Genomic DNA, 24,403 nt, shown 5'->3' with positions numbered 1-24,403 from the left:
GTGATCATGGAAGTAGTTCCCAGTGATGCCCTTCTTTGACCAGAGGTTTTGCTGGCCCATCTATTGGGGAAATATGCCTTCTCAAGAGCAGAGCATTAGCCGCCCTCCATTTTGGTGGCATCATTTCCAAGGAGGCTAAACCATAAATCTTACAGTCTCTACAGTCACCCTACATTATTAAACCAAGGTGAAACAAGCAAATTATGGCTTGGTACAATAGATAACTCTAGGTATTATCCTTCAGAAGAGTTCATGATGATGGTGGGGTTATTCCAGCTGAACAATACAGACCAGGAGTGATGTCTTTTGGGGAAGAAAAAGAAATAGAAATTTTCAGTCTCTGGGTTGTGTTTTTTTTTCCATGATGGCAATGCATATTAGGATGAAGTTCATCCTAGAAATGATATAAAAACAAGTGTATCTTAAAACTTCAGAACTATGAAAGGGGAGAATCATTGTCCTTTTCAGGAATTCAAGAAATATGCATTAAGTTAAACCAGGTCCTTGTATCAGTAAAGATAAGCAGGTAAAAAGTTTTCTTTTGACTAAGCATAGTCATACTGATGTTTTCCACCAGTTATGGTTACCTAAGCGTGAACCAGGTCACAGGCTACGATCCAGGAACAAGCCAGTTTGAATGCTGGGAATTTCAGTGAATTAGGTTAATAATTATGAGGAAGGTGGTTTTATTTCGATCTCAGTCAGAGGATGACAAACAAAATTATACTGTACTGTACTGGAATTTAAAATTTTCTTCTAAAACTGTTTTCAATAAGCTCTGTTAGAATTACTAACTCCCCATTTCATATAGCCAAAGTATATTTAAAACTCATTTGCAACTTTTTTTTTAGAAAGTTGTCTTTGTATTGTGAGTTCATGAAATACTTTCTTAAAGATGAATGCTCAAAGAAAATGCATACAGGCATTAGTGATAAGGCTGGTCTAGAATTTTATCTGACAGCTCCATATTCTGTTGTTCCTTCCAGCCCTGACTGGACCAGTCTGATAATAATGAAGGAGTAGCTGCACTAGCAATTTCTAATTCATGAATTGTTCTTCATTTTATATATTAAATGGAGTTTGTTATTTGTTGTTCAGCTATAAAATTCAAATACAAACACATATATTTAGACTAATATAGTTTTACTTTAAAGCATCTTTCGTTATTTGCCACCTCTGTTAGCCCACTATGCTCTTTTCAATATTCTGCATAAGGGGGATTTATTCTGACACAAACTTGTTCATTCCTTATAGGTTTGAGTGAGGGATGGTTTTTCATATGATAACTCCTTTGAAACCTCTAGCTGCCTTGTAGCAGGATTATCCCATTCCACAAAAATGTAAAGTGGTTGATTTGGATTTATCATTTTGTGCACTTAAAATAAATATGAATATGATGAAACGTGGTGTGAATATGAAAAGCATGGTGAAACAAACCTTGATTTAATGGAAACTAGAGTAATGACTGGCTCATGCTGAAGTTATCCCATCAAATGATGGAGGTTTGGATTAAGGCAACATATGAAGCCACAGCTCACAATGCTGCCCTAAGTAGTGTATTTCAAATACGTTATGCCAAACTACTGTTCTATACCAGGGTTTGCTGAATAAATTAGATGGTTGGATTTACACAGCACACAGCCCTAGCTCAGCCCAAAATTTTTGTAGCTAAGTGAGACAGTTGTTAAGTGTGTCTTAGCCCATTTTATGACCATTTTTGCTAGAGTTGTTAAGTGAACCATTCCAGTTGTTCAGTTGGTAACCCGGTTGTTAAGTGAATCTGGCTACCCCATTCACTTTGCTTGTCAGAAGATTGCAAAATGTGATTACGTGACACTGGGCACTGCAATTGTCATAAATATGAGCCAGTCACTAAATGCCTAAATTTTGATGACGTGACCAGGGGGTTCCTGCAAGGGTTGTAAATGTGAAAAATGGTCATAAGTCACTTTTTCCAGTGCCATTGTAACTTCAAATGATCACTAAACAAACTGTTGTAAGTTGAGTACTACTTGTATTTGTCTGGATCAATTCACTATGATTTGTATATCACAATAGATGAGTTTCACAGAACCTTTCAAGCCACAAGCAAGTAAATGCAAATGGTGTTTTGAATAAATTGAAGATATAACCCCTAATTAATTAATTTATTCATAAATTGTGTTAAGGCTTCAAGTGGTTGGTTTAATGTTGGCTTAACATGTGGCACATAACTAAACCCTGCAGTTTGCAAACTGTGTGAACCCATCCACTAGTGGCTTATTCACAATTATTCCAATCTTTACCATGATATATGTGAATCAGTGAATATGTTTTAAAAAGAGAAAACAATCTCTTTCATTAGTTACAATAGGAAAGTACATGACATTTCACCATTCAAAGTAAAATAAATTACTGTTTTCTGTCCTTTATAACAAGCTCTAAATTGAATGCCTGAGCCTTCTTTACTTACTTCTTTACTTACTCAGCCCATTTCAGGCCTACTGAATTGTAGGGGTTTGAGATTGTAGGGGTTTGAGATTGAGAAATAACTTTATGCAGTGGCTTTAATTGCAATGATAAATTACAGAATTTATATTAATTGTACTAGTTGTATTAGCCCATTTACTGTTTTTCATATTCTTATCCAGGAACAAGGATGCAAAGCAGATGTTTCATTTTTTTAACCTTGACAAACCATTACTTTCAGGGCCCGTCCGACGAATCACCAAACAAATGAAACCAGAACGGGAGCTGGTTCTTCTAAGCCACGTTTATTAGCTTCATAAACAAACGCTCGAAGACTAATGAAGTCAGCGTTGATTCTACAGCTTTCTCAACGCTGTTAAATAGCCGGCAAAGCCGACACCCTCCACCACACCCTTAATTATTCCACCACGCCCACACCCTACTTAACTTCTGCCTCCCATGGTTCCCACCCTTTGGCACCCGCCCACCACCATTGCAACCGGTAAGCCACCCCCCAGCCCACACCACCCTCCTTTTCCCCAGAGCTCCGCATATTCTCATCTCTCCCCTCAGCTCTCCAGTCCGCCGTAAGTTGTGCCCTGAGCCCCTCCCCGTCCCGCCGGCAGTCTCCACCACCCCCTGAGTCACTCTGGCGTCCGTTTGTGTCCTGCCGCTCGAGCGCTGGGTCTCCACCGGCCGCTCCACCGGGCGGCCGCTCCCTGGCCCTCTGGTCGGCCCTGGAGGCTGTCAGGCTGCGTCGGCATTCACGCTCTCCCCTGCAGTCCCCGAAAGCCAGCTGGCCGCTCTATAGCTGTACACGGCAGCCGCACTCCCTCCCGACTCGTTGGTTACTTCCGGGAGCCGGCAGGCTGGTCCGCGGCCTCCCCAGCTGACAGGCGGCCTGCCGCTGCGCTGTCAACCCGGCCGCTCCTTTCCCCGGCCCACCAGGACGGCGTGAAGGCCGGCGACCACCTCCGGAGCGCGGCATCTCAGGGAGGCAAAGAGGCTGGCGGGAGTCGCTAGAGGCTGGTAGGACGCTCCGTGGCCTCCCCGGGAGTTGGGCAGGCGGTTGCCGGGGTGTGGTGACGGCCGGGCGTGCTCCCGGCCCTCCAGGAAACCGCGGCCGCCGGTGGTTGGCTTCGGGGCCTGGCGGGGCGTTTCGCGGGTGCTGTTTGGAGCCTGGCGGATGCTGGCAGTTTTCGGAGCCTGGCGGGGTGTTCCGCGGGTGCCGGCAGTCTGGAGAGTCACCCCGCGGCCCGTCCGAATGTCGGGCGTGCCAGGCCCGACATGCCGCCCCCCCTACCAAGGGTCCTCCTGCGGGCGTAGAGAACAAGGTTATAGAATCAGAGACTCTGCCTACACCTCCATGTCCCCTACCTCCCGGCCTGCTAGGATGGGCTCGATGGAATGCTCGGACCAAACGTGGAGCATGGACATTTTCCCGCGACACCCACGTTGCCTCCTCCACCGGGTACCCCTTCCACCGAAGGAGGTACTGTATGATGCCCCTCCGCACCCTGGAGTCCAACACCTCTTGCACCTCATACTGGTCAGCGTGAACCGGTCCAGGACCCCCCTCCCCTGCCGCCGTAGTAGCCGCTGGAGCGGGTTTCAGCAGGCTGCTATGGAACACCGGGTGGACCTTACCCAAGAATTTAGGCAACCGCAGTCGCACCGTCACCGGGTTTACCACCTGCACCACCCGGAACGGGCCGAGGTATTTGGGTCCCAACTTGCGGCACGGGACCTGTAACCGTAAGTATTTGGTGGACAAGTAAACTAGGTCCCCCACCCGCGGCGTAACAAAGGGTTTCCGCTTCTTGTCTGCCTGTGCTTTGGCCGCCATGGTGGACCGGTCCAAAGCTTCCTTCGCTGCCCCCCAGACGGCCGTGATCTGACGCATCCAGTCCTGCGGTGCACACGAAGACCCCTCCTCCTGGAGACATTCAGCAAAGGGTACAAATTCATGACCTGTAACCACCCGATATGGAGAGAAGCCAGTGCTACTATGGACGGCGTTATTGTACGCCACTTCAGCCAGCGCTAACAGGTCTACCCAATCCGTCTGCCAAAAAGAGACGTAGGTTCGCAGATAACGTTCAACGGCAGCGTTGGCTCGTTCTGCGGCCCCGTTGGTGCTGGGGTGATAGGCCGTATTCAGTCCCTACGACGAGCCGATATGACGCAAGAAGTCTCTCCAAAATCGAGCCGTGAACTGCACCCCTCTGTCTGAAATTACGCGTTGCGGCACTCCATGCAGTCGGTATATTTGTGTGAGAAATAACCAAGCTAGTCGACGAGCTGATGGTAACCCCTTACACGGAACAAAGTGTGCCTGTTTGGAAAACAGGTCGACCACTGTCCAAATAACGGTGTGACCCTTGCTCTCCGGGAGGTCCACAATGAAGTCCATGGCGATGTCTTGCCATGGCCGAGACGGGTCAGCTACTTGTTGCAAAAGCCCCAAAGGTTTCCCAACCTGGGGTTTTGTAATAGCACAGACATGACAACGCCGCACGTACTCCTCGATGTCACTTTTCATGCGGGGCCACCAAAATTGACGGCGTGCCAAATGCAAGGTTTTCACAAACCCGAAATGTCCCGCCTGTTTGGTGTCATGACACCCATGCAGAACGCGTGGCCGCACAGTTTCAGGTACATACAACCGTGTACCATGCCACGCCAGGCCGTCCCGCATAGTCAATTGTCCCCGATTACCCCGTAACCAGGCGTCCTCCTGTAGGGCCTTTTGGATGGCCTGGTTCAAATTCTCCTCCATCACCCGTCCAGCACCCTCTGAAGCATCCCCCTCCTCCACCAGTGTCGGGATGAGTGCTTGCACAACCTCCTCCCTCTTGCTGTCAAACTGTGGTATGCGGGATAAAGCATCCGCCAGAAAATTTCGACCCCCCGGCACATACTTCAGCACAAACTTGAAGCGACGGAAGTATAGAGCCCACCTGACATGCTTAGGCGACAGGCGGCGAGGGGTTTGTAGGGCCTCCAGGTTTTTATGGTCCGTCCACAGTTCGAATGGACGGGAGGCCCCTTCCAGGAGGTGTCGCCAAGTCTCTAGGGCCCAACGGACCGCAAAAGCCTCCTTCTCCCACACTGCCCAAGCCCGTTCAGTGGGAGTCAGTTTCTTGGAGGCGTAAGCACACGGCTGCAGGACCCCGGCACTACTCCGCTGAAGAAGGACGGCCCCAAGAGCAACATCGCTCGCATCCGCCTGCACGACATAGGCCAGTTCGGGGTTTGGGTGTCGCAAAACGGGCTCTTTAGCGAAGAGGGACTTCAGTTCCTCAAATGCCCGCTGACACGCTGTGGACCACTCCAACTTAAGTCCTGGACGTGGACGTGTCTTTAATTGTCGTGTGCGCAGAAGATCTGTTAACGGCAGGGCAATGGCCGCAAAACGTGGAATGAACTGTCTGTAGAAGTTGGCAAAGCCAAGGAAACTTTGCAACTGTCGACGAGTTCGCGGAGGCTGCCACTGTTGAATAGCGTGTACCTTTCTAGGATCCATCTCCACTCCTGCCGCCGATATACGATACCCAAGGTAGTCCAGCTGGGCCCTATGGAACTCACACTTGGACAGTTTAACATAGAGCTGCGCTTCCAACAGTCTAGTCAACACCTGGCGCACTAAAAGTACATGCTCCTCCAATGTGTCCGAGTAAATTAGGATGTCGTCTAAGTACACCAAAACACCTCGATATAGGAACTCATGCAAGACCTGATTGATCAATTGCATGAATACAGCCGGAGCTCCTTGTAGGCCAAACGGCATCACTCGGAACTGGAAGCTACCAAGGGGACAATTAAACGCAGTCTTCCACTCGTCCCCTGCTTTGACCCTCACCCGGTAGTAGGCTTCTCTCAGGTCCAACTTAGTAAATACCCGGCCTGTTGCCAAATGGGCCAGCAGGTCCTTCATCAAAGGAAGGGGATAGAGGTGCTCCACGCACACCGCGTTAACCCCCCGGTAGTCCACACACAAGCGCAAGCCCCCATCCTTCTTCTCGCGGAAGAGCACTAGCGCCGCCACCCGAGATCGGGCAGGTTGGATAAACCCTCTCTCCAAATTCTTATCTATGTACCGCCGTAACTCCTGCATCTCCTTCGGGGACATGGCGTACATACGGGGTTTAGGCAGTCTGGCACCAGGTTCAAACTCGATGGCACAATCCGTTGGCCGGTGGGGTGGTAACGAATCGCACTCCCGCTCATTGAAGACGTCCATTAAGTCGGAGTAAACTCGGGGTACATGCACCTTTGAGTCATCCTTGACCCCGCAAACCTTCTCCCGTGACCCCGTGTCCTCCGGCCCCAGAAAAGAATGGTGGAGAGGGGGCTCGGGACCCAGACCCACCCGGAGATGACGACAACCCCCCTCCCACCAAATCGTGGGACCCCATTTATCAAGCCACGTAAGTCCCAGGATAACAGCTTCAGTCATAGAGGGCACCACAACAAAACGCAAAGTCTCCCAGTGGGCCCCCAATTCCAGCCGGACTGGTTCGGTGACATGGGTGATAGGGGCTCCCCCGAGGAGCGACCCATCCACTTGCTGGAAGCGAAGGGGGGTTACCAGGCGTTGCAACCGGATCCCCACTGCAGCCGCTGTTTTCCAGTTGATAAGACACCGGGTGCTCCCAGAATCGACCAAAGCCCTAACCGCCCGTCTTTGCCCAGACACTGGGCTCACCAATACCACCGGGAACACGAAAGGACACACCGGGGCGCTTACCATCGGGTCCTCCTCCAGCTCCAGATCCTCAAGGTCCTCCGTCGGTGCAGGCTGGGTGGTTACGGGTCCGGTCGCCAAGGGAGTAGTCGCCCGCCGGCTGTCATCAACGGCCTGATAAGCAGTACAGGACCGCTCTGAGGTCTTCCTAGTGGACAAAGCCCGTGTCGAGGTCGCGGGGGGTGGGCATTCGGGCTGGCGGGAGCGGGGCGGACTAGACCGCCGGGCAGGGGCCCTTGGGAGGGACCACTGCCCCCGGCCTGACTCATCTGGAACAGTCCAAAACTCAGGCTCCCGACCCCTCACCTCCCCAAACCGCTCTGAGAACCTCCATAGTGCGGCTGCCCGGAGCGGTGGAGTAGCTCCATTCCTCGCCGCTGTCTTCCATGTAACACCGCTCCCTCCATTCTGTAGACGCACCTTTAGGCCGGCCCGCCTGGCCTTGGCTGAGTCCTCCAAAATCCCCATCAGAGTGTGGCCACCGATCACTGCTGCGACCCCTCACTCCAGCTTCCTGGGGCCCCGGACCAGGGCCGTCGAGTGGGGGAGGCCTTTCCTTCCGCCGCACCGAGGGCAACGCCTCCTCCCCCACTTCCACCGACTCCAAGAGCCCAGCCGCAGCTCCGGCTTCCTCCTGCTCCTCAGCCAGTGGCGCAGAATCCTCCGTACCTTCTGCCATAGCAAACACCCAGAGAGACCTCTCCACAAAGGTTAAAGGAACGCTGACTTACTTAACGCTGTAGAATCAACGCTGACTTACTTTCAGGGCCCGTCCGACGAATCACCAAACAAATGAAACCGGAACGGGAGCTGGTTCTTCTAAGCCACGTTTATTAGCTTCATAAACAAACGCTCGAAGACTAATGAAGTCAGCGTTGATTCTACAGCTTTCTCAACGCTGTTAAATAGCCGGCAAAGCCGACACCCTCCACCACACCCTTAATTATTCCACCACGCCCACACCCTACTTAACTTCTGCCTCCCATGGTTCCCACCCTTTGGCACCCGCCCACCACCATTGCAACCGGTAAGCCACCCCCCAGCCCACACCACCCTCCTTTTCCCCAGAGCTCCGCATATTCTCATCTCTCCCCTCAGCTCTCCAGTCCGCCGTAAGTTGTGCCCTGAGCCCCTCCCTGTCCCGCCGGCAGTCTCCACCACCCCCTGAGTCACTCTGGCGTCCGTTTGTGTCCTGCCGCTCGAGCGCTGGGTCTCCACCGGCCGCTCCACCGGGCGGCCGCTCCCTGGCCCTCTGGTCGGCCCTGGAGGCTGTCAGGCTGCGTCGGCATTCATGCTCTCCCCTGCAGTCCCCGAAAGCCAGCTGGCCGCTCCATAGCTGTACACGGCAGCCGCACTCCCTCCCGACTCGTTGGTTACTTCCGGGAGCCGGCAGGCTGGTCCGCGGCCTCCCCAGCTGACAGGCGGCCTGCCGCTGCGCTGTCAACCCGGCCGCTCCTTTCCCCGGCCCACCAGGACGGCGTGAAGGCCGGTGACCACCTCCGGAGCGCGGCATCTCATCAGGGAGGCAAAGAGGCTGGCGGGAGTCGCTAGAGGCTGGTAGGATGCTCCGTGGCCTCCCCGGGAGTTGGGCAGGCGGTTGCCGGGGTGTGGTGACGGCCGGGGGTGCTCCCGGCCCTCCAGGAAACCGCGGCCGCCGGTGGTTGGCTTCAGGGCCTGGCGGGGCGTTTCGCGGGTGCTGTTTGGAGCCTGGCGGATGCTGGCAGTTTTCGGAGCCTGGCGGGGTGTTCCGCGGGTGCCGGCAGTCTGGAGAGTCACCCCGCGGCCCGTCCGAATGTCGGGCGTGCCAGGCCCGACAATTACCTTGAGTAGGACTATTTTTTAAAAAAAATAAGTTCAAAGTCTCCCCTTTTTTTCTTTACTTGAATTTATCAGCAGTTAACAATGCATCAGAGGGACGCGGTAGCTCAGTGGACACTGAGCTTGTCAATCAGAAGGTCGGCAGTTTGGCGGGCCAAATCCCGAGTGCCGTGTAACAAAGTGAGCTCCTGTTACTTGTTCCAGCTTCTGCCAACCTAGCAGTTCGAAAGCACGTAAAAATGCAAGTAGAAAAATAGGGACCACTACGGTGGGAAGGTAACAGCATTCCGTGCGTCTTTGGCGTCTAGTCATGCCGGCCACATGACCACGGAGACGTCCTCGGACAAGCGCTGGCTCTTCGGTTTTGAAACGGAGATGAGCACCGGCCGCTAGAGTCAGAAACGACTAGCACGCATGTGTGGGGGAACCTTTACCTTTAACAATGCATCAGCGTGTATATGTAGAAACAAAATCCACGTAATTTTAATTAGATTATCCGGGAACGTGGAATTGGACAGTTGATCACCATTTGCACAGCAAAGAAATATCTCAATATTTTTAAACCAGATGAAGTAAAAAATAATGTGTATTGTGAGATTTCCCTTTTTTCAGTCAACTTTTCCATTAGGATTAATTTTGCTGCTGCAGCAAGTAAGAACACTATCAGGTGAAGGATAATTTTCAAGATGTTATTGGATTATTAAAGAAACAATTATGCCAATAGAAAATCTTATACAATGGCCTGAATTCTGACCTGTGAGTTTTTCCTAATTTTGGCCAATATTTACTCTGATACTGTTTACAATCGTAAAATTAAAAGTAGAGGGCTTTTATATCCGATGCCCATGTTGTTTTTAACCAATTCAAGTTTACTCTCTCTTCCAATAAAATTATTTATTTAGCAAATTAATATAACTGTTCAACTTGCACATACATGACTCCAACCAGCTTACAACATTTAAACGTTTTTAAAAATCCATCCTATAATAAAACTGTTAAAAAAAGCTTTACTCCCCATTCTCATGGCAGCAACAATAGCCATGTGATCAGCTTTATGTCCATTTGTAGTCCCCAGGCCCGCTGACAAAGCTACATTTTTAGACCGTTTCGGAAAAGCAACAGAGTGGGGGCCAACTGCACCTCAGCGCAAATGATGTTCCATAAAGAAGGGGCCACCACCAAGAAGGTCCTTTTTCATAGTCCCAGCAGATACTTGTTTCGATGCTTCTGAATTGAAAGGATTAGCAAGTTATAAACTATTGTCCAGGGTATCCCTGAAAATTTTGGGGGGAGGCTCCTTTCATGTCCCCCTCCATCATGTCCCAACAGATGACAGTCCACAACATGTCCTGTCTTCTCATCCTGGTAGGCCAGGTAGATGAAATAGGGGAGAGGTGGTATTTCAAATAACCCTGCTCCATGCCATGTAGGGCATTAAAGGCTATAACCAGCACCTTGAATTGTATCCAAAAGCAGATTGGCAGCCATTGCAACTCCCACAGAAGAGATGACATGCACAAGTCTAGACTTGCACAAAACTGGGCTGCTACATTCTGAACTACGTAACTAATGTTTCTGAATACTGAAGGGCAGCATCATGTCAACCCATCACAGTAGTCCAGAAGGGAGGTGACAGGCCATTGGTGACTGTGAGAAGGGCACATTGGTGTAGAAATGGGTGTGACTGACACACAACCCAAGGTTTACAAAGTCCCTCCTGTCCACCACTACCACCTGCTCCTTTAGCAGGAATTGCAAGTCTAGGAGATCCTCCAGATTACACAATAGGTCAATCTGAGGTAATGCCATCCCATCCCTGACCAAGGATGACACCTTTCTAGGAACCAAAGAATCGATAACCCAGAGCTATTCTGTCCATGTAGGGTTTTTGACAATATTTCAGAAGTGGTTTGCCATTGTCTCTTTACTAGGCTTGAGAGGGAGGAACTGGCCCATATACAGATAGCTTTGTTCCTAAAGCAACACTAGAATCAATGGTATCCTGGCTTCTAGCCTGTTGCCTTAACTACCACACCAAACTGGTACTCTGTTTTTATGATTAACATCATAATGAGATTTAATATTTGGAATTCTGAGGCCTCTTTTGTTGATATGCAACTGATGGAAATTCCCAAAATATCTGTGGTGTGTAGTACCCTATCCCTGCTCTTAGCCTTTATAACAGAGATCGCCAACCTTTTTGATTTGGTGGCCTGGAAAAGGAGGCAGGCACCACTATGTGTGTGCGTACAAATGGGCCGCGCATGAGCATGTGCGCACACAAATGGCTCATGCACACATGCAAACGGCTGTGTGTGAGCACATGCGCACATGCAAATGGCTGTGTGGGTGCGAGTGCTGCAAATGGGGTGGCACCAGCGATGGGATACTCGGGGCGGCGCGAGTGTGGGGGTGAGTGAACTGGCCATCCCTTCCTGCGGCCCAGTGGCCGGGTAATGGGCCACAGCCCACAGGTTGGGGACCCTTGCTTTATAAGTAGTTCTCGACTTATGAACACAATTTCTGTTGTTAAGACGATTTTGCTTCATTTTATGATTTTTCTTGCAGTTTTCACTGCAGTTATTAAGTTAGTAACAGTTAAGGGAATCTGGTTTCACCATTGACTTTATCAGAAAGTCACAAAAGGCAACCATATGACCCTGGGGCACTGCAATCACCACAAATATGAGTCAGTTGCCAAGCATCTGAATTTTGGTCATGTGACCACGGAGATGCTGCAGTGGTCGTAAGTGTGAAAATGGGCATAAGTCACTTTTTTCACTGCCGTTGTAATTTTGAACGGTCACTAAATGAATTGTAGTAAGTCGAGGATTGCTTGTATGGCCAATTCCTTTTCAGTTTTCAATTTAATTAAGTTTGCATCCTATATTTTAATTAAAAATAATATTCTATATTCTACGCTACACTATTTTTCTTCAATTGGCTTTTTAGGTATTATTTTATGGCCCGTAGCATTATTTTTTTCCCTACAGTTGCATCACTGCTCCAGCTGTCTATCCCAGTCAGCAAGGCAATGCAGTATAATCAGGTTTCTTTTTCTAGAGCAGAACTACATATGTTGTGTCTGAGCAGGAGCCGTTGCATGTGGCCATACCTGAACGTCTCTCAGTGCACTGTATAAAATGAAAACGTCAAGAACAGTTTTGAAACCAGGCATAGGGGAGCATGTTTCAGGCAGTATGGCTTAGCTTTCCTGTCTTTGGTTAAGGACATAAGGCACAGCCTCTCAAAATTGAAATGAAAAAGAAGAGAATGGAGATTTTTTTTTCTGTAGGATCCAATCTGAGTTGGTCACTGGAACCAGGCCACCACCTCCGCCTAAACTGCACCTTAATTCCAACATTATTCTAACGCTCATACGTTTTTTCTGGACTATTGTAAATCTATAACAGCAATATCAGGATAATCTTAGCACATTGAAAATAATATTCAGAGCAACTGTACTTTTGTAACTGTTTTGTTTATTTCTCTGTAAGTTCTTTACATAAATAGCACTCCGATAAAAATGAAAATTACTTAATACCGATTTAAATAAGTACAAGATATTTTATTGTGGGGAGGGCCAGGTGGATGCCCATAGCAACAGAAAATATTACATTCTTGAAATATATTATTGATAAGATCCATTCCAGAATTATGACCAAGCAAAATATATACACAGAGAGAGAGAGAGAGAGAGAGAGGGAAGGAGAGAAAGAGAGAGCAATGAAAGATATACATTAATGGCCAGTTTTCAAGATATTCAGGTCTCTTCATCAATCTAAAAGTTAAGCAAGGTACAGCCAAAGTGAAGAAGAGAATGATTTGACAATAGTCAAAGTCTTTATATTGTTTTTATAAGTCTTCGTGCATTACACAGAAGGAGGCATCAATTTTATATTGAATGGTATCCTGGACTTTCAAGAAATTCTTTGGTTTTTGCTCACCTTTTCAGCTTGCTCATGAAGACAAACTCTCTGTGTGCAGCAAACTATGCTATGGCATTGGAGGGGCTCCAAATCAGGTTGCGAGCAGTGCCACCTCATTCTTTCTGCAAATCTACCTCTTGGATATTGCACAGGTAAGCAGTTTCGGAAACCTAAACATCTTCAAATTCCAAAAATTATATGGTCACCCAGCTCACTCTCAGTGAGTCCCAGTGGCTTAAAAAGATATTGCCATCATTGGTCAGGTCTTGTGTGATAACTTAACATTAAATTCAGTTTAATCAGTTTTTCTCTTGATTTCATACTCTGATAAGAAAAACCACGGAAAGCAATTAAGATATGAATGATTTAGTTTATATTATTTTGCCCTCCCCCTCCAAATTCCGGAATTTGTTTTGCCCTGCTTCCCATGAGGTGATTATTATAAAGGTGAGTTTTTGATTCATAGAAATTATTTTATTTATTTATATCCCACCTTTTTTATTTTATAAATAAATCAAGGTGGCAAACATAGCTAATACTCCCTTTTCCTCCTGCACAACAACCCTGTGAGGTAACTTGGGCTGAGAGAGAATGACTGGCCTAAAGTCGCCCAGCCAGTTTTCATGCCTACGGTGGGACTACAACTCACTGTCTCTGGTTTCTAGGCCAGCACCTTAAGGGACAGGTTCTGTGGAGAAAGGTTTTTCCATGGACCGGAGAGTGTGTGCTTTTGTGTCCTACCTGCATCCCACAGATGGGGCTTTGCTTGTTTGTGCGGACCAGTTGCTGGCATGCCACGGACCTGGGATTGGGGACCCCTGCCTTAATACCTAGACCAAACTATCCTCTGAATATTCTTCTATTTCTCTTTCCCCATCACTTAGAAAGCAGAGGGAGGTTTATTCTCTTGATCTATTAAAGGAAAATCTTCTTTAAATCATTTTTCATCAATCATATAATTTTCATGCCAATAATATTGAAGTGGTTTCTATTGTATTTTTCTGTAACATTTGTCCAACGTTTTGAAAAGCTATCTCCAAAATCATTGGAGTATGGATTCTATGACACCACACAAAAATCAAATGAAAATTGTCCATGGAGCACAATTCAAGATTTGCTGCCCTACTTCACGGACAATAAAAAAAAATATTTTGGCAACTGTTAGTAACAATTAGATATTTATTTAAATATGTGGAGCAAATTCCAGATGAATAAAATTATTTCAGAGCAACAAAGTTTCTCATAGGACATCATAGTCAAAAACAAAAATGTTTTATACAGGTAGTCCTTGACCAACAACAGTTTATTTAGTAACCTTTCAAAGTTACAGTGGCACTGAAAAAAGCGACTTATGACCGTTTTTCACACTTAACAACCATTGCAGCATCCCCAAGGCATGGCAACTGACTCATATTTATAAATGTTGCAGTGTCCTCAGGTCATGTGATCACCTTTTGCGACCTTCAAACAAGCAAGGTCAATGGGGAAGCCAGATTCACTTAACAACCACGTTACTAACTTAACAACTGTACAAGAAAGGTTGTCAAATGGGTCAAAACTTAACAAATACCTCACATAGAAACATTAATTTTGGGCTCGATTGTGGTCATAAGTTGAGGACTACCTGTACAAGAAGAAACATTGTAATTTGTGGAAGTTATTTAGCGCTGATGGCTTCATTAGATAAGTATGTTGAGCTCAGATAAGTGCTACTTGGTTTTTCAGATCCCTCCATTCCAGGCCTCCTTGGTGCAGGTCATTGGCCGAGCATGTGGAGCAGCTGCAGATCCTCTTGCAGGCTTTTTTATTAATCGGAGCAAAGCAACCAGATTCGGGCAACTCGTGCCTTGGTAAGCAAAGTTGATATATTTGCTTCATTGTTGATGGATTAAAAGTTTCTTTAATGCATTCATTCACTTGCTTGGTCTCCAATCCAGATACATGTTTTTGAATGTATTTGGCCTAGTAGTTCATATACCATGTTAAACTACAATGGCTGCTTCATCTAAAATACTAAGCAATAAATCATGATTTAGAAATCACTATGACTTTTGTCCAACGTGTTAGTTAAAATCAAATAAATCAGATTTTATTCTTCATGAAAATGCGTATAAATTAATTTGCTGATTTTTAAAGTTCTATTTTTTTAATTATAAGAGATTTGCTAGTATTAAAAATATTTGGATTTATATGTGAAATAGAGGAATCAGAAGTCTGATCCTATTATAGATACAAGAACAGTTTTTCCTCCCTTAAATTCAATTCAAAAATGTAAATTAGAAATCTAATACAAAAATTTATTTAATCGTTTAGAAAACGAAAAATAGATGACAAATCTTTGCAAACCTTATTTCTCAAGAAACTGAACATTTCTTAAGATTATGTGACTGATTCATTGATAATGTGCCATCAAGCTGATCTCAACTTTTAGCAATCAGATAGATATATTTTCTCCCTGAAAATCAATTCCTTTCTTGGTCTTCCAGGTTTTCCAATGGTACATCCTTCACCACTATAACTCAGACCATCCACATTGCTGCTCATCTTCATCTTCTCTTTCCTTCTACCTTTCCTAGCATTACAGCCTTTGCTACAGAACTAGATCTTTGGATAATGCATCCACAGTAGGGTAATTTGAGCCTGGTCATTTGTGCCTCTGGTGAGAACTTTGGATTTGGATAAATCTATTTGTTTATTTTCTAGATTGTCCAGAATATTATCTGAAGTTTTCTCCAATAGAAGGTTCTTTGCCTACTTCTTCAAAGTCTAACTTTCATTTCCTCGGATGTCACAGGGAACATTGCTTGCACTCTTCTGCTCTTTGTAAGTATGGACCAGGGGTCTTCAAACTTTGCCCTTTTATGACTTGTGGACTTCAACTCACAGAATTCCTCAGCCAGTGTGTCTGGCTGAGGAATTCTGGGAGTTGAAGTCCACAAGTCATAAAAAGGGCCAAGTTCGAAGACCCCTGGTATAGACATACATATCGGAGTGCCTGAATATTTTTTGAAGGTCTTTATGGCTGCTGTACAAAGTGAAAATGTGTGGTATATTTGGGGACTCCTCATTCCTTTACTCTTGATGATTGATCCTAAAAGGCAGAAGCTATCCACCCTTTCATTATCTTCGTTGTAATTTCTAAGGCTCCTTGTTGCACCTCTCACTATTAGTGGTTCTGGGATTCCCATTTTTCTAAGCATATTCCACCATTTGATGTTATTGATTCAATCTGAAGCCTTTCTGTATTCAATGAAGCACATACTGATTTTCCCCCTTGCTTTGTTATTTATCTAGCATGCATCAAAAGTAATGTTTTGTGTTCCTCAGCCTTTCCTAGAGGCAGCCTGAACATCTGACATCTATTTGTAATATTTATTTTAATCTCATTTATATCCCGCCCTTCTCCGAAGACTCAGGGCGGCTTACAATTCTAAAGCACAAATCAATGTGCTTAGCAGTAGCCTTCATTCTATGTATATGCCTGCTTATTAGGATTTTAGGGGGGCCCCAAGCGGCATTATTACAAAGTCAGCTTATTATTAAGCATTATTTTACTATCATGTGAAATTAAAGACATTGCATGATAGTATATACCAGGGCTGGGCAACCTTGGCTCTTTTATGACTCGTGGACTTCAACTCCCAGAATTCCTGAGGCAGCATGGCTCAGCTTGGAAACCTTTCCCTTTCCCCACAGCATGGCTGGCTCAGGAATTCTGGGAGTTGAAGTCCACGAGTCATAAAACAGCCAAGGTTGCCTACCTCTGGTATATACAGTCTCCTAAGCCTCTTTGTTTTTGTTTTGGTATTGGAATGTAGGTTGACTTCTTCCAATCAATTGGTCACAGTGTCATGTGGCATAGCTTGCTTAGAAACTTTACTACCGCTTCTTCTGTTGCGTGCCATATTTCTTATAGAATAGAATAGAATATTCTATAGAATGGAATTCCGATTCCAAAAGATCTCCTGTATGGAGAACTAGTGCAGGGAAAGTGCCCCAGAGGGAGACCAAAGCTGTGATACAAGGATATCTGAAAGAGGGATCTAAAGGCTTTGGGAATGGACATTAACAGCTGGGAAACTTTGACCTCTGATCGTTCAGCTTGGAGGCTAAAGATGCAGCATAGCCTTCTCCAATTCAAAGAGACACTTGTGCGGCAGGCTGAGGCAAAGAGGCAGTCCGGAACCAGCGAAATCTGAGGGCTGGACAGGGGACAGACTGTATCTGCCCTCACTGTGGAAGGGACTGTCACTCTCGAATTGGCCTTTTTAGCCACACCAGATGCTGCTTTAGGACCTCATTCCAGAGCACGATACCATAGTCTCTCGAGATTGAAGGATGCCAAAGAGAATATTGAAATTGGACACACACACAGGGAATTTCCCTCTTTTAGCTATTTTCAGATATGCACTTTCATTTTCTGTTATTCATTATACTTTTCTTCATTGATTAGTTTATATTTGTATTCATATTCCAATCTCCTAGTATGGATGAAATTGGGCTCCCTTCCTCTTCAAATAAACTCCATATGTTTGTGGTTCAGGCTAAAATACAGGGATCTCATAATGAATGAACTAATGATGAACGTTTTTCTTCTTTCAAAAAGAAGTTAATCCACAATATTTGTTGTTCTGTTCCCATAAGACTCTGTTATCTACAACTGATAATCTACACTGGGAGGAGGAAAAGTGTGCTACACAGCTAGACATTAGCATTATTGTGGTTGACTGTTGTCTTATCAGTCTTCTGCAGTGTACAGTAGACTAGCCTCTTGTACAATTTCTTTTTTCCTCAGGAGAAACTGTATGGTGACTTTACAAATGTTTTTTTTTCTTTCAAATAGATTGTTGTCCTCAAGACAATTAGAATTTAAAAGGAAATTATTTTGTAATAGCCTTAGCAGGCGGCATTACGTAGCTGACCTTGGCTGATCTTAGAGATTTGATCCAGGTTAATACCTAAGTAGACGTAAAATCTGCCTGCTAAACTGAATAATTGAAAACATAGCAAAAGAGGAATTGCAAGACATTTCCCTAACTCAATAAGAATTGAGTTTTACTTGAGGGCATCTGTATTTTTTTAGTAAACATAGGAGCCAATCCCCATGCCCTATTTCCACAAAAAAAACCAACAGTATAAGATTAGCACATTTATTCTAGTACAAGATTCCTTAAGTTATTACCCATTTCATCAGGTGAACAGAGCATTATTCTATGTTTGTTTGTTTGTTTTTGTACTTCTCTCCCTTGGATGTCCCTCCTTATATGTCTTTGGTTGATTTTCAGAATTTTAGATACATTGGAGCTGATTTAGAAAATGGGGTGGGCTGCTGATCATAATAATGGAAGAACGTACAGTCCTAGATTGACGCTAAATGGTCTCTTTAATCTGTACAAGTAGTCCTCGACTTACAACAGTTTGTTTAGTGACTGTTCAAAATTACCACAGCACCAAAAAAATGTAATTTATGACCGTTTGCAGCATCCCCATGATCAATGGCAACTGGTTCATATTTTTGACTTTTGCTGTGTCTTGGGGTCATGTGATCAATTTTACGACCTTCTGACAATCAAAGTCAAGGGGGAAGCCAGATGCGCTTAATAGCCGGGTTACTAACTTATCAATTGCAGTGATTAATTCAACAGCTGTGACAAGAAAAGTCGTAAAATGGGTCAAAACACTTAACAAAAGGCATTTTGGCCTCAATTGTGGTCATAAGTCAAGGACTACCTGTACTTACCAACCCACCACCTTTAGGGTCATCCTTGTAGACTCTCTCCTAACAATCCTCAGCAGAGCCCCAGTGGAGTTGTCTTTTCCCCCGCCTCCTCAGCTGACCCATGGAAGTACCTGCCACTTTGCTGGGGAACAGGGAAATAGTGGGTTGCAGACCATGAGGAAAGTGTACCTCCCCACTCTGAGGAGTCTTCAAGGCCTCCTGTCCTTCCAGTTAGGAAGAGAGCTTACCCATTAACTGTTGGCACATCTCTGCCCATCCTACCACACTAGCAGTTGTCCAAGTTGTTCCCTTGTCTTTCCCTTTCCACGCACAGCTATTAAGAGATTTCAGTTTTCAGCCTTAATACCAAAGTAGTCAGTCAGGGTCAGCTGTTGAGCCTTGCCACCAGCTGATTGGATATGGTCGCCAGAGGGAGGTGGGAAAGAGAGTGGAGATAGACCCCTCCCACTTCCCGCCACACAACCTATGGGTTTCTGGGAAGTACAGCCTAAAGTTATCATTACATGACTGTCCAATCATAGTGACTGCAGTGGCCACAACTTTGCAAATACAAATGATGTGAAATGACATTTCAATTACAAAGAAGTCCTGAATCTTGGATGCATTCGTTAAATTATTTGAAGTACCTTGAATCAAAAAATGTTGCCCTACAGTGTACTGTTTTGACCAATTGAAGGTTACTAATAGACAAGCAGGAGAGTTTTAATAATACATAGATGATATCATGAAAATGTCTTCTTATGTGATGGGACTTTATATGTGTATTTGATTTCATTTGGCAAACACTCCATCCATCCAAAAATTTGGGAGTGTGTGGCAGGGAGAAGGCTAATGTGCATGGAACATCCACTCTCTCCCCCATTACACTATATTTGGCCATGGTAATTGCTGCTGTGGCAGATGAATTCTTAATATAAGTGTCAAAAGGTTAATTAATGCAACCGTCTCTAGAGGAAGCCAGTTTTGCTTGATGTAGAATCCAAAAATGTGGTGATAACACAAGGTTGTCTAGATATATCCTAGAAGTATACCACTCAGAAGTCCATTTTGAGGAAGACAAATCTCCTGAGCAAAATCATTTTATCACTTTAGGTCTCAAATTGAAAAGACATAAAAGTAGGAGGACTTGCCATAACCTTTCCGATATTCCTCTGCACGGAATCTCGACACACAGTTGTCTTTTTGAAATTGCAGCTAGTCCTCATTTAGCAACTGCAGTTGGAACTGTCAACTCAGTTGTTAAGCATCGCAGTTGCTAAGTGAAATTGTGAATGTACTTACGAATTTACTTCAGCCTTCCTTTGCTTTACAGACCCACGAAGGTTGTAAATGCAACTGTGAATGGTCACTAAACAAGACATTTGCTAAATGAGGTCTACCTGTTAGGTTTTTCCAATTTTTGAGGGACTGTTTCATCTTTGTGGGGTTTTTTTTTACTCTGAATTATATGAATTGAGTTAACTTATAAATTGTGGCTATTTCACCACAGGCCTTCATAAGCAGACTCTAAAATGTTCCACCTTGAGAACAAGATAGAAACATCAAATATGCTGATCTAAGTTTGTCCTCCATTCTATCTTTTCTCTTTTGTTTAGTTCTTCATTATTTGTGATAATGTATTGTTGTCTATGTTGCATGAATGGGATGGCTAAAAAAATGCTCTTCAGATAATACTATTCTGATGGGATTAATCTCTGTGTTATCTATTCTTCCCAGTTTTTGTTAATAACATCCATGGTCATCTGATTACATTGTGTAGTAACAGCTTTACAAGAATGCTGGAGAGTTCTGTTATAACTAGAGGTCATGCTCTGGGAAATAACTGCCTCTGTTTCCCCCCCCCCCCCCACACACACACACACAGCAAGCTAGAACATACTGCCTTTTGTCCCTTAATGTTACACCAGTTTGACTGATACACAGAACTGTTTATCAGGCATGAGTTCATTTAAGGTTTGTTTAGAAACTTTTTTACTGATTGATCTGTTATTTGGAGTTGTTGCCATGATTATAAATGGAGGCCACATCAGGCCCACATTCATAAAAACTGACCAGACCAAACCTGTGTTTAGATGTCAATGATTGGTAGATCTTTACATTGGGCATTTGTGCATGATATGATAAACCATGTTTAAAACTAATCATGGCAAACTTATTTACCATGGGCGCCACAGTAGACTGTACAGCAGATTGTGTTTATCTGTAGTTGGCCAGTCAACCTTTCTTTCTATGTTTGTAAACACCATTGAGTTTATGAAATTCTGTATTGAACCATTCGTAAGGATATTTTCATAACTGAAATTTAAATTAGCGTTTGCTTTTTCGGTCTCAGCAAATGATAAAATATAGAATCTGAGATGTTCGTTCAAATGTTAAATGGCTGTATTCTGATTTCTAGGAGGGAAGAAAAATAATTTTAAAAGCAATATTTTCAGTTTTTGTTTTGTTTTGTTTTAATGTTTATGAAGTATTTGTTATTTTATTCCATGACTCTCAAATCCTGCATAAGGGTAGATTATCTGAGTGGGGCTATTCTTTCCATTTTACTTCATGTATACTTGTTTACTTTTACTCCAGGTTGTTGGGTTGCACACCATTCACGATTGTGTCCTATATCTTGATGTGGTACTTACCTCCCTTCATATCGAACCGAATTCTGTGGTATCTGACTTTTTATTGCCTTTTCCAAGCCATGAGTACAGTAAGTTGATTGGTGCTGAAAACCATTTTTTTTTACATATAACAGATTTGTGATAGATGGCTATCACATCAGTGAATTGCACATTTTTTGCAGATAAAATGGTGTACCTGTTAAGTCATAGAGTTCCAAAAGGGAAGTACTATGTATTTCTGGGATAATTATATTAATACTTCAATAATTCAAAGAGACTGCACAAAGCTAGTAGAAGATACTGTTCATTGTATTTTTAATTACCATAATTCCATTTGTCTGGAATAAGGTCTCCTACTCTAGCGGGGCTGTACTGGCAGACCTCCAAGGTCCCTTCCAACTCCGTTATTTTATTTTCTACTATAGCATGTCAGGTTTTTTGTCTGTGTTGACCAATTAGATCAGGGGTGTCAAACTCGCAACGTCACGTGACGTGTTGCAACGTATCGCAACTTTTTTTCCATTGCCAGCAATGGGGTGGGCGCGGGTTTGTCATGATGCCTCTGGCCTGCAGTTTGACACCCCTGGATTAGATCAACGGAAAAACAGTCATGCTCTCAGAATTGCCAATGCTTTATTACAAGGATGAAAAAAATGTTTTGGTGTTTGGAATTTCCATCCAATGATTGCTTGATTCTGTTGGTTGGCATATTTTTAAGGCTGTGATTGAAGTATGGCTTTTGTGTCTTGTAGAAATTATCTGCCATTCATAGGAAATGTCAGAAGAAGTGTTGTAAGCATCTTTTCCTATTAACACAATTTATTAAAGGGCATAAGGTTTGCGAACTGCAACTCATTTCATCAATGCGTAGAATAGCTTAACTCACGGGTCTTCAAACTTGGCCCTTTTATGACTTGTGGACTTCAACTTCCAGAATTCCTCAGCCAGGTATGCTGGCTGAGGAATTCTGGGAGTTGAAGTCCACAAGTCATATAAGGGCCAAGTTTGAAGACCCCTGGCTTCTGATGTAGGATTTAAATAGATTGGGATGGAGCTGTGAGTGGAGGAGAAGGCAAATTGATTATGGAGATATGTTCCATGTGAGATAAATTATAACTACCTTATCAATTAACAGTTCACATGTGTTTTAAAAATGCATTGTATTTGTTGAGACCTTCAGAGAGAGACTAAAGCCTTTTGAAGTATGCAAGTTCAACCAACTCAGTAATGCTGTAAAAGTCTTGTTTTTCAAATTAATCATTCCAGATGGTCATTTCTTGGGGTTTGTGGAGATGTTGTTGGTGTACATTGTGCTCATTTCAGCAGCACATATACTAAAATTGGAACGATACAGAGAAGATTAGCGTGTTGGTGTACATTATTGCACTATAATATCGCTATCCTGTAAAAGTAGTTTTACATGGCACTATTGTGGTATATCATATTTCACTGGGAAAAAAATATTATAACACTGTAATACTATCGTGCTGATTTTTATTTATTTTATATATTAGATTCATGTGCTGCCCATAACACTGATCAAAAAAGGGTTAGGTTTTTTAAATTAACAATAGTGCTGTTTTATGCTAAAATCTTACTAACAATCTTCCAATGCCCCCAGGTTATGAGTAGTAAAAGTTAATGTAAATCACCACTATGCAGATTGAAAATAAAAATGCCATAATTATTTATTCTTTTAAGCTATTTGTGATAGAGCTGCTAAGTATTTTTGCTATAGCTGTACCAGGTGCCATATTCTGCTCTCACCATGTTTCTGAGCACAGATCAAGCAGATCGCGATTCAGCAACTGCCTACCGTGAGTTTCAAAGCCAGCTTTTGATTTGGGGAGGGTGGGGGAGTGAGGGAGACATTGGAGAGGGTGGAGATACAGCTGTGGTCTCCATCTTAGCATGGGGCTACAACTTCCTTGGAAAGTTTTTAAAGGATAGAGACTCTTTCTTTATCTTTTACTTTCAACGGTGTTCAATTTATTCTAAAGATTATGGAATTTGTTTATTGTGCTTTCTGTCTCAAAACGGTCCTGAAACTCAACAAGGCCATTCTGTGGGATATAGGAAGCAGCCATTAGAGCCGTCCCATCATTTTGTCTACATAAACCTAATGGCTGGTCAAAAGACCATCCTTCATGAGGTTTTATTCATTGTTAAATCCCTTTGATGATATCAAGAGACAATATTGTTAGTAAAATGAGAAAGTGAGAGAGACAACGTGACTAATTTGACATTAAGATTTTTTTTTACAATTCAGATTAATGTAGGTTAAAGACAGCAAAAGAGAAAGCATTTTTTGAACTCACTGTAAACCATGCTGTGTCATAGATCTAAAGTCTGCTTTTTCATGTTCATAGGGAGAAAATCATCTTTCAACATTTACCACAGTCTCTTGTGCTGTTTCATATTAGTATGTTCTTGAGCAAGGTTTTGAAAAGCAAAACAGTTCAGGTGTTAATTTACATATAATTTACATATAATGCCAAGCTAAACACTTGGACGCGGTGGCTCAGTGGGTTAGGACACTGAGCTTGTTGATCAGAAGGTCGGCAGTTTGGCGGGTCGAATCCCGAGTGCCGCGTAACAGAGTGAGCACCTGTTACTCGTCCCAGCTTCTGCCAACCTAGCAGTTCGAAAGCACATAAAAATGCAAGTAGAAAAATAGGGACCACTACGGTGGGAAGGTAACAGCCTTCCTGGAACGACTACCACGCATGTGCGGGGGAACCTTTACCTTTACCTTTTAAACACTTGGACAAGCTTTCATTCTCCTTACTCCCTTAGCAAATTCTGAATTTATTCCCACCATATGGAGGGAGTAAATGGAAAGCACTATACGACTTGTTTCAGCTCTGATTTGAAGGGCAAATGCAAGCAATAGCTGAACAATTCAAACACAGACAAATTGCAATTTCTGTCAACTAGAAAACCTAGAAAGAAATGGAGCAGAGAGAAGGAAATGCGTGGGCCTGAGGCTCAGTCGGATAGAGACAATTTACGACATGTAGATTTCCATTGATTCTCTAGGGCTCTGTGCATTATGCCAGAAGATAAATGCACCTAGGAAGAGATAGCTTTGTAATAATCCATTGGTCTT

General features: G+C 44.2%; 1 protein-coding gene across 5 annotated transcripts in view; it reads left to right on the top strand.

Moving 5' to 3' along the window:
- Positions 1-24,403, top strand: part of MFSD2B (MFSD2 lysolipid transporter B, sphingolipid) — a 38,185-nt gene that overhangs the window by 1,261 nt on the left and 12,521 nt on the right. For 4 of the 5 annotated variants that reach the window (XR_014491116.1, XM_083351888.1, XM_083351889.1 and 1 more), the window contains exons 2-6: positions 12,969-13,094; positions 14,668-14,792; positions 21,260-21,383; positions 22,996-23,111; positions 23,664-23,716. Coding sequence is in view for 4 of the 5 variants with exons in the window: in XM_083351888.1 (XP_083208014.1) it covers positions 12,969-13,094; positions 14,668-14,792; positions 21,260-21,383; positions 22,996-23,111; positions 23,664-23,716 (544 nt within the window). In the remaining variant the exon portion in view is untranslated. The remainder of the gene's footprint in view (positions 1-12,968; positions 13,095-14,667; positions 14,793-21,259; positions 21,384-22,995; positions 23,112-23,663; positions 23,717-24,403) is intronic. The other variant, XM_083351891.1, reaches the window with a different exon arrangement.

Source organism: Vipera ursinii (assembly GCF_947247035.1).
Source record: "Vipera ursinii genome assembly, chromosome: 1".
Lineage (NCBI taxonomy): Eukaryota > Metazoa > Chordata > Lepidosauria > Squamata > Viperidae > Vipera > Vipera ursinii.
The sequence above is the reverse complement of the archived record's forward strand: the minus strand, read 5'-3'. Positions and strand labels throughout refer to the sequence as shown.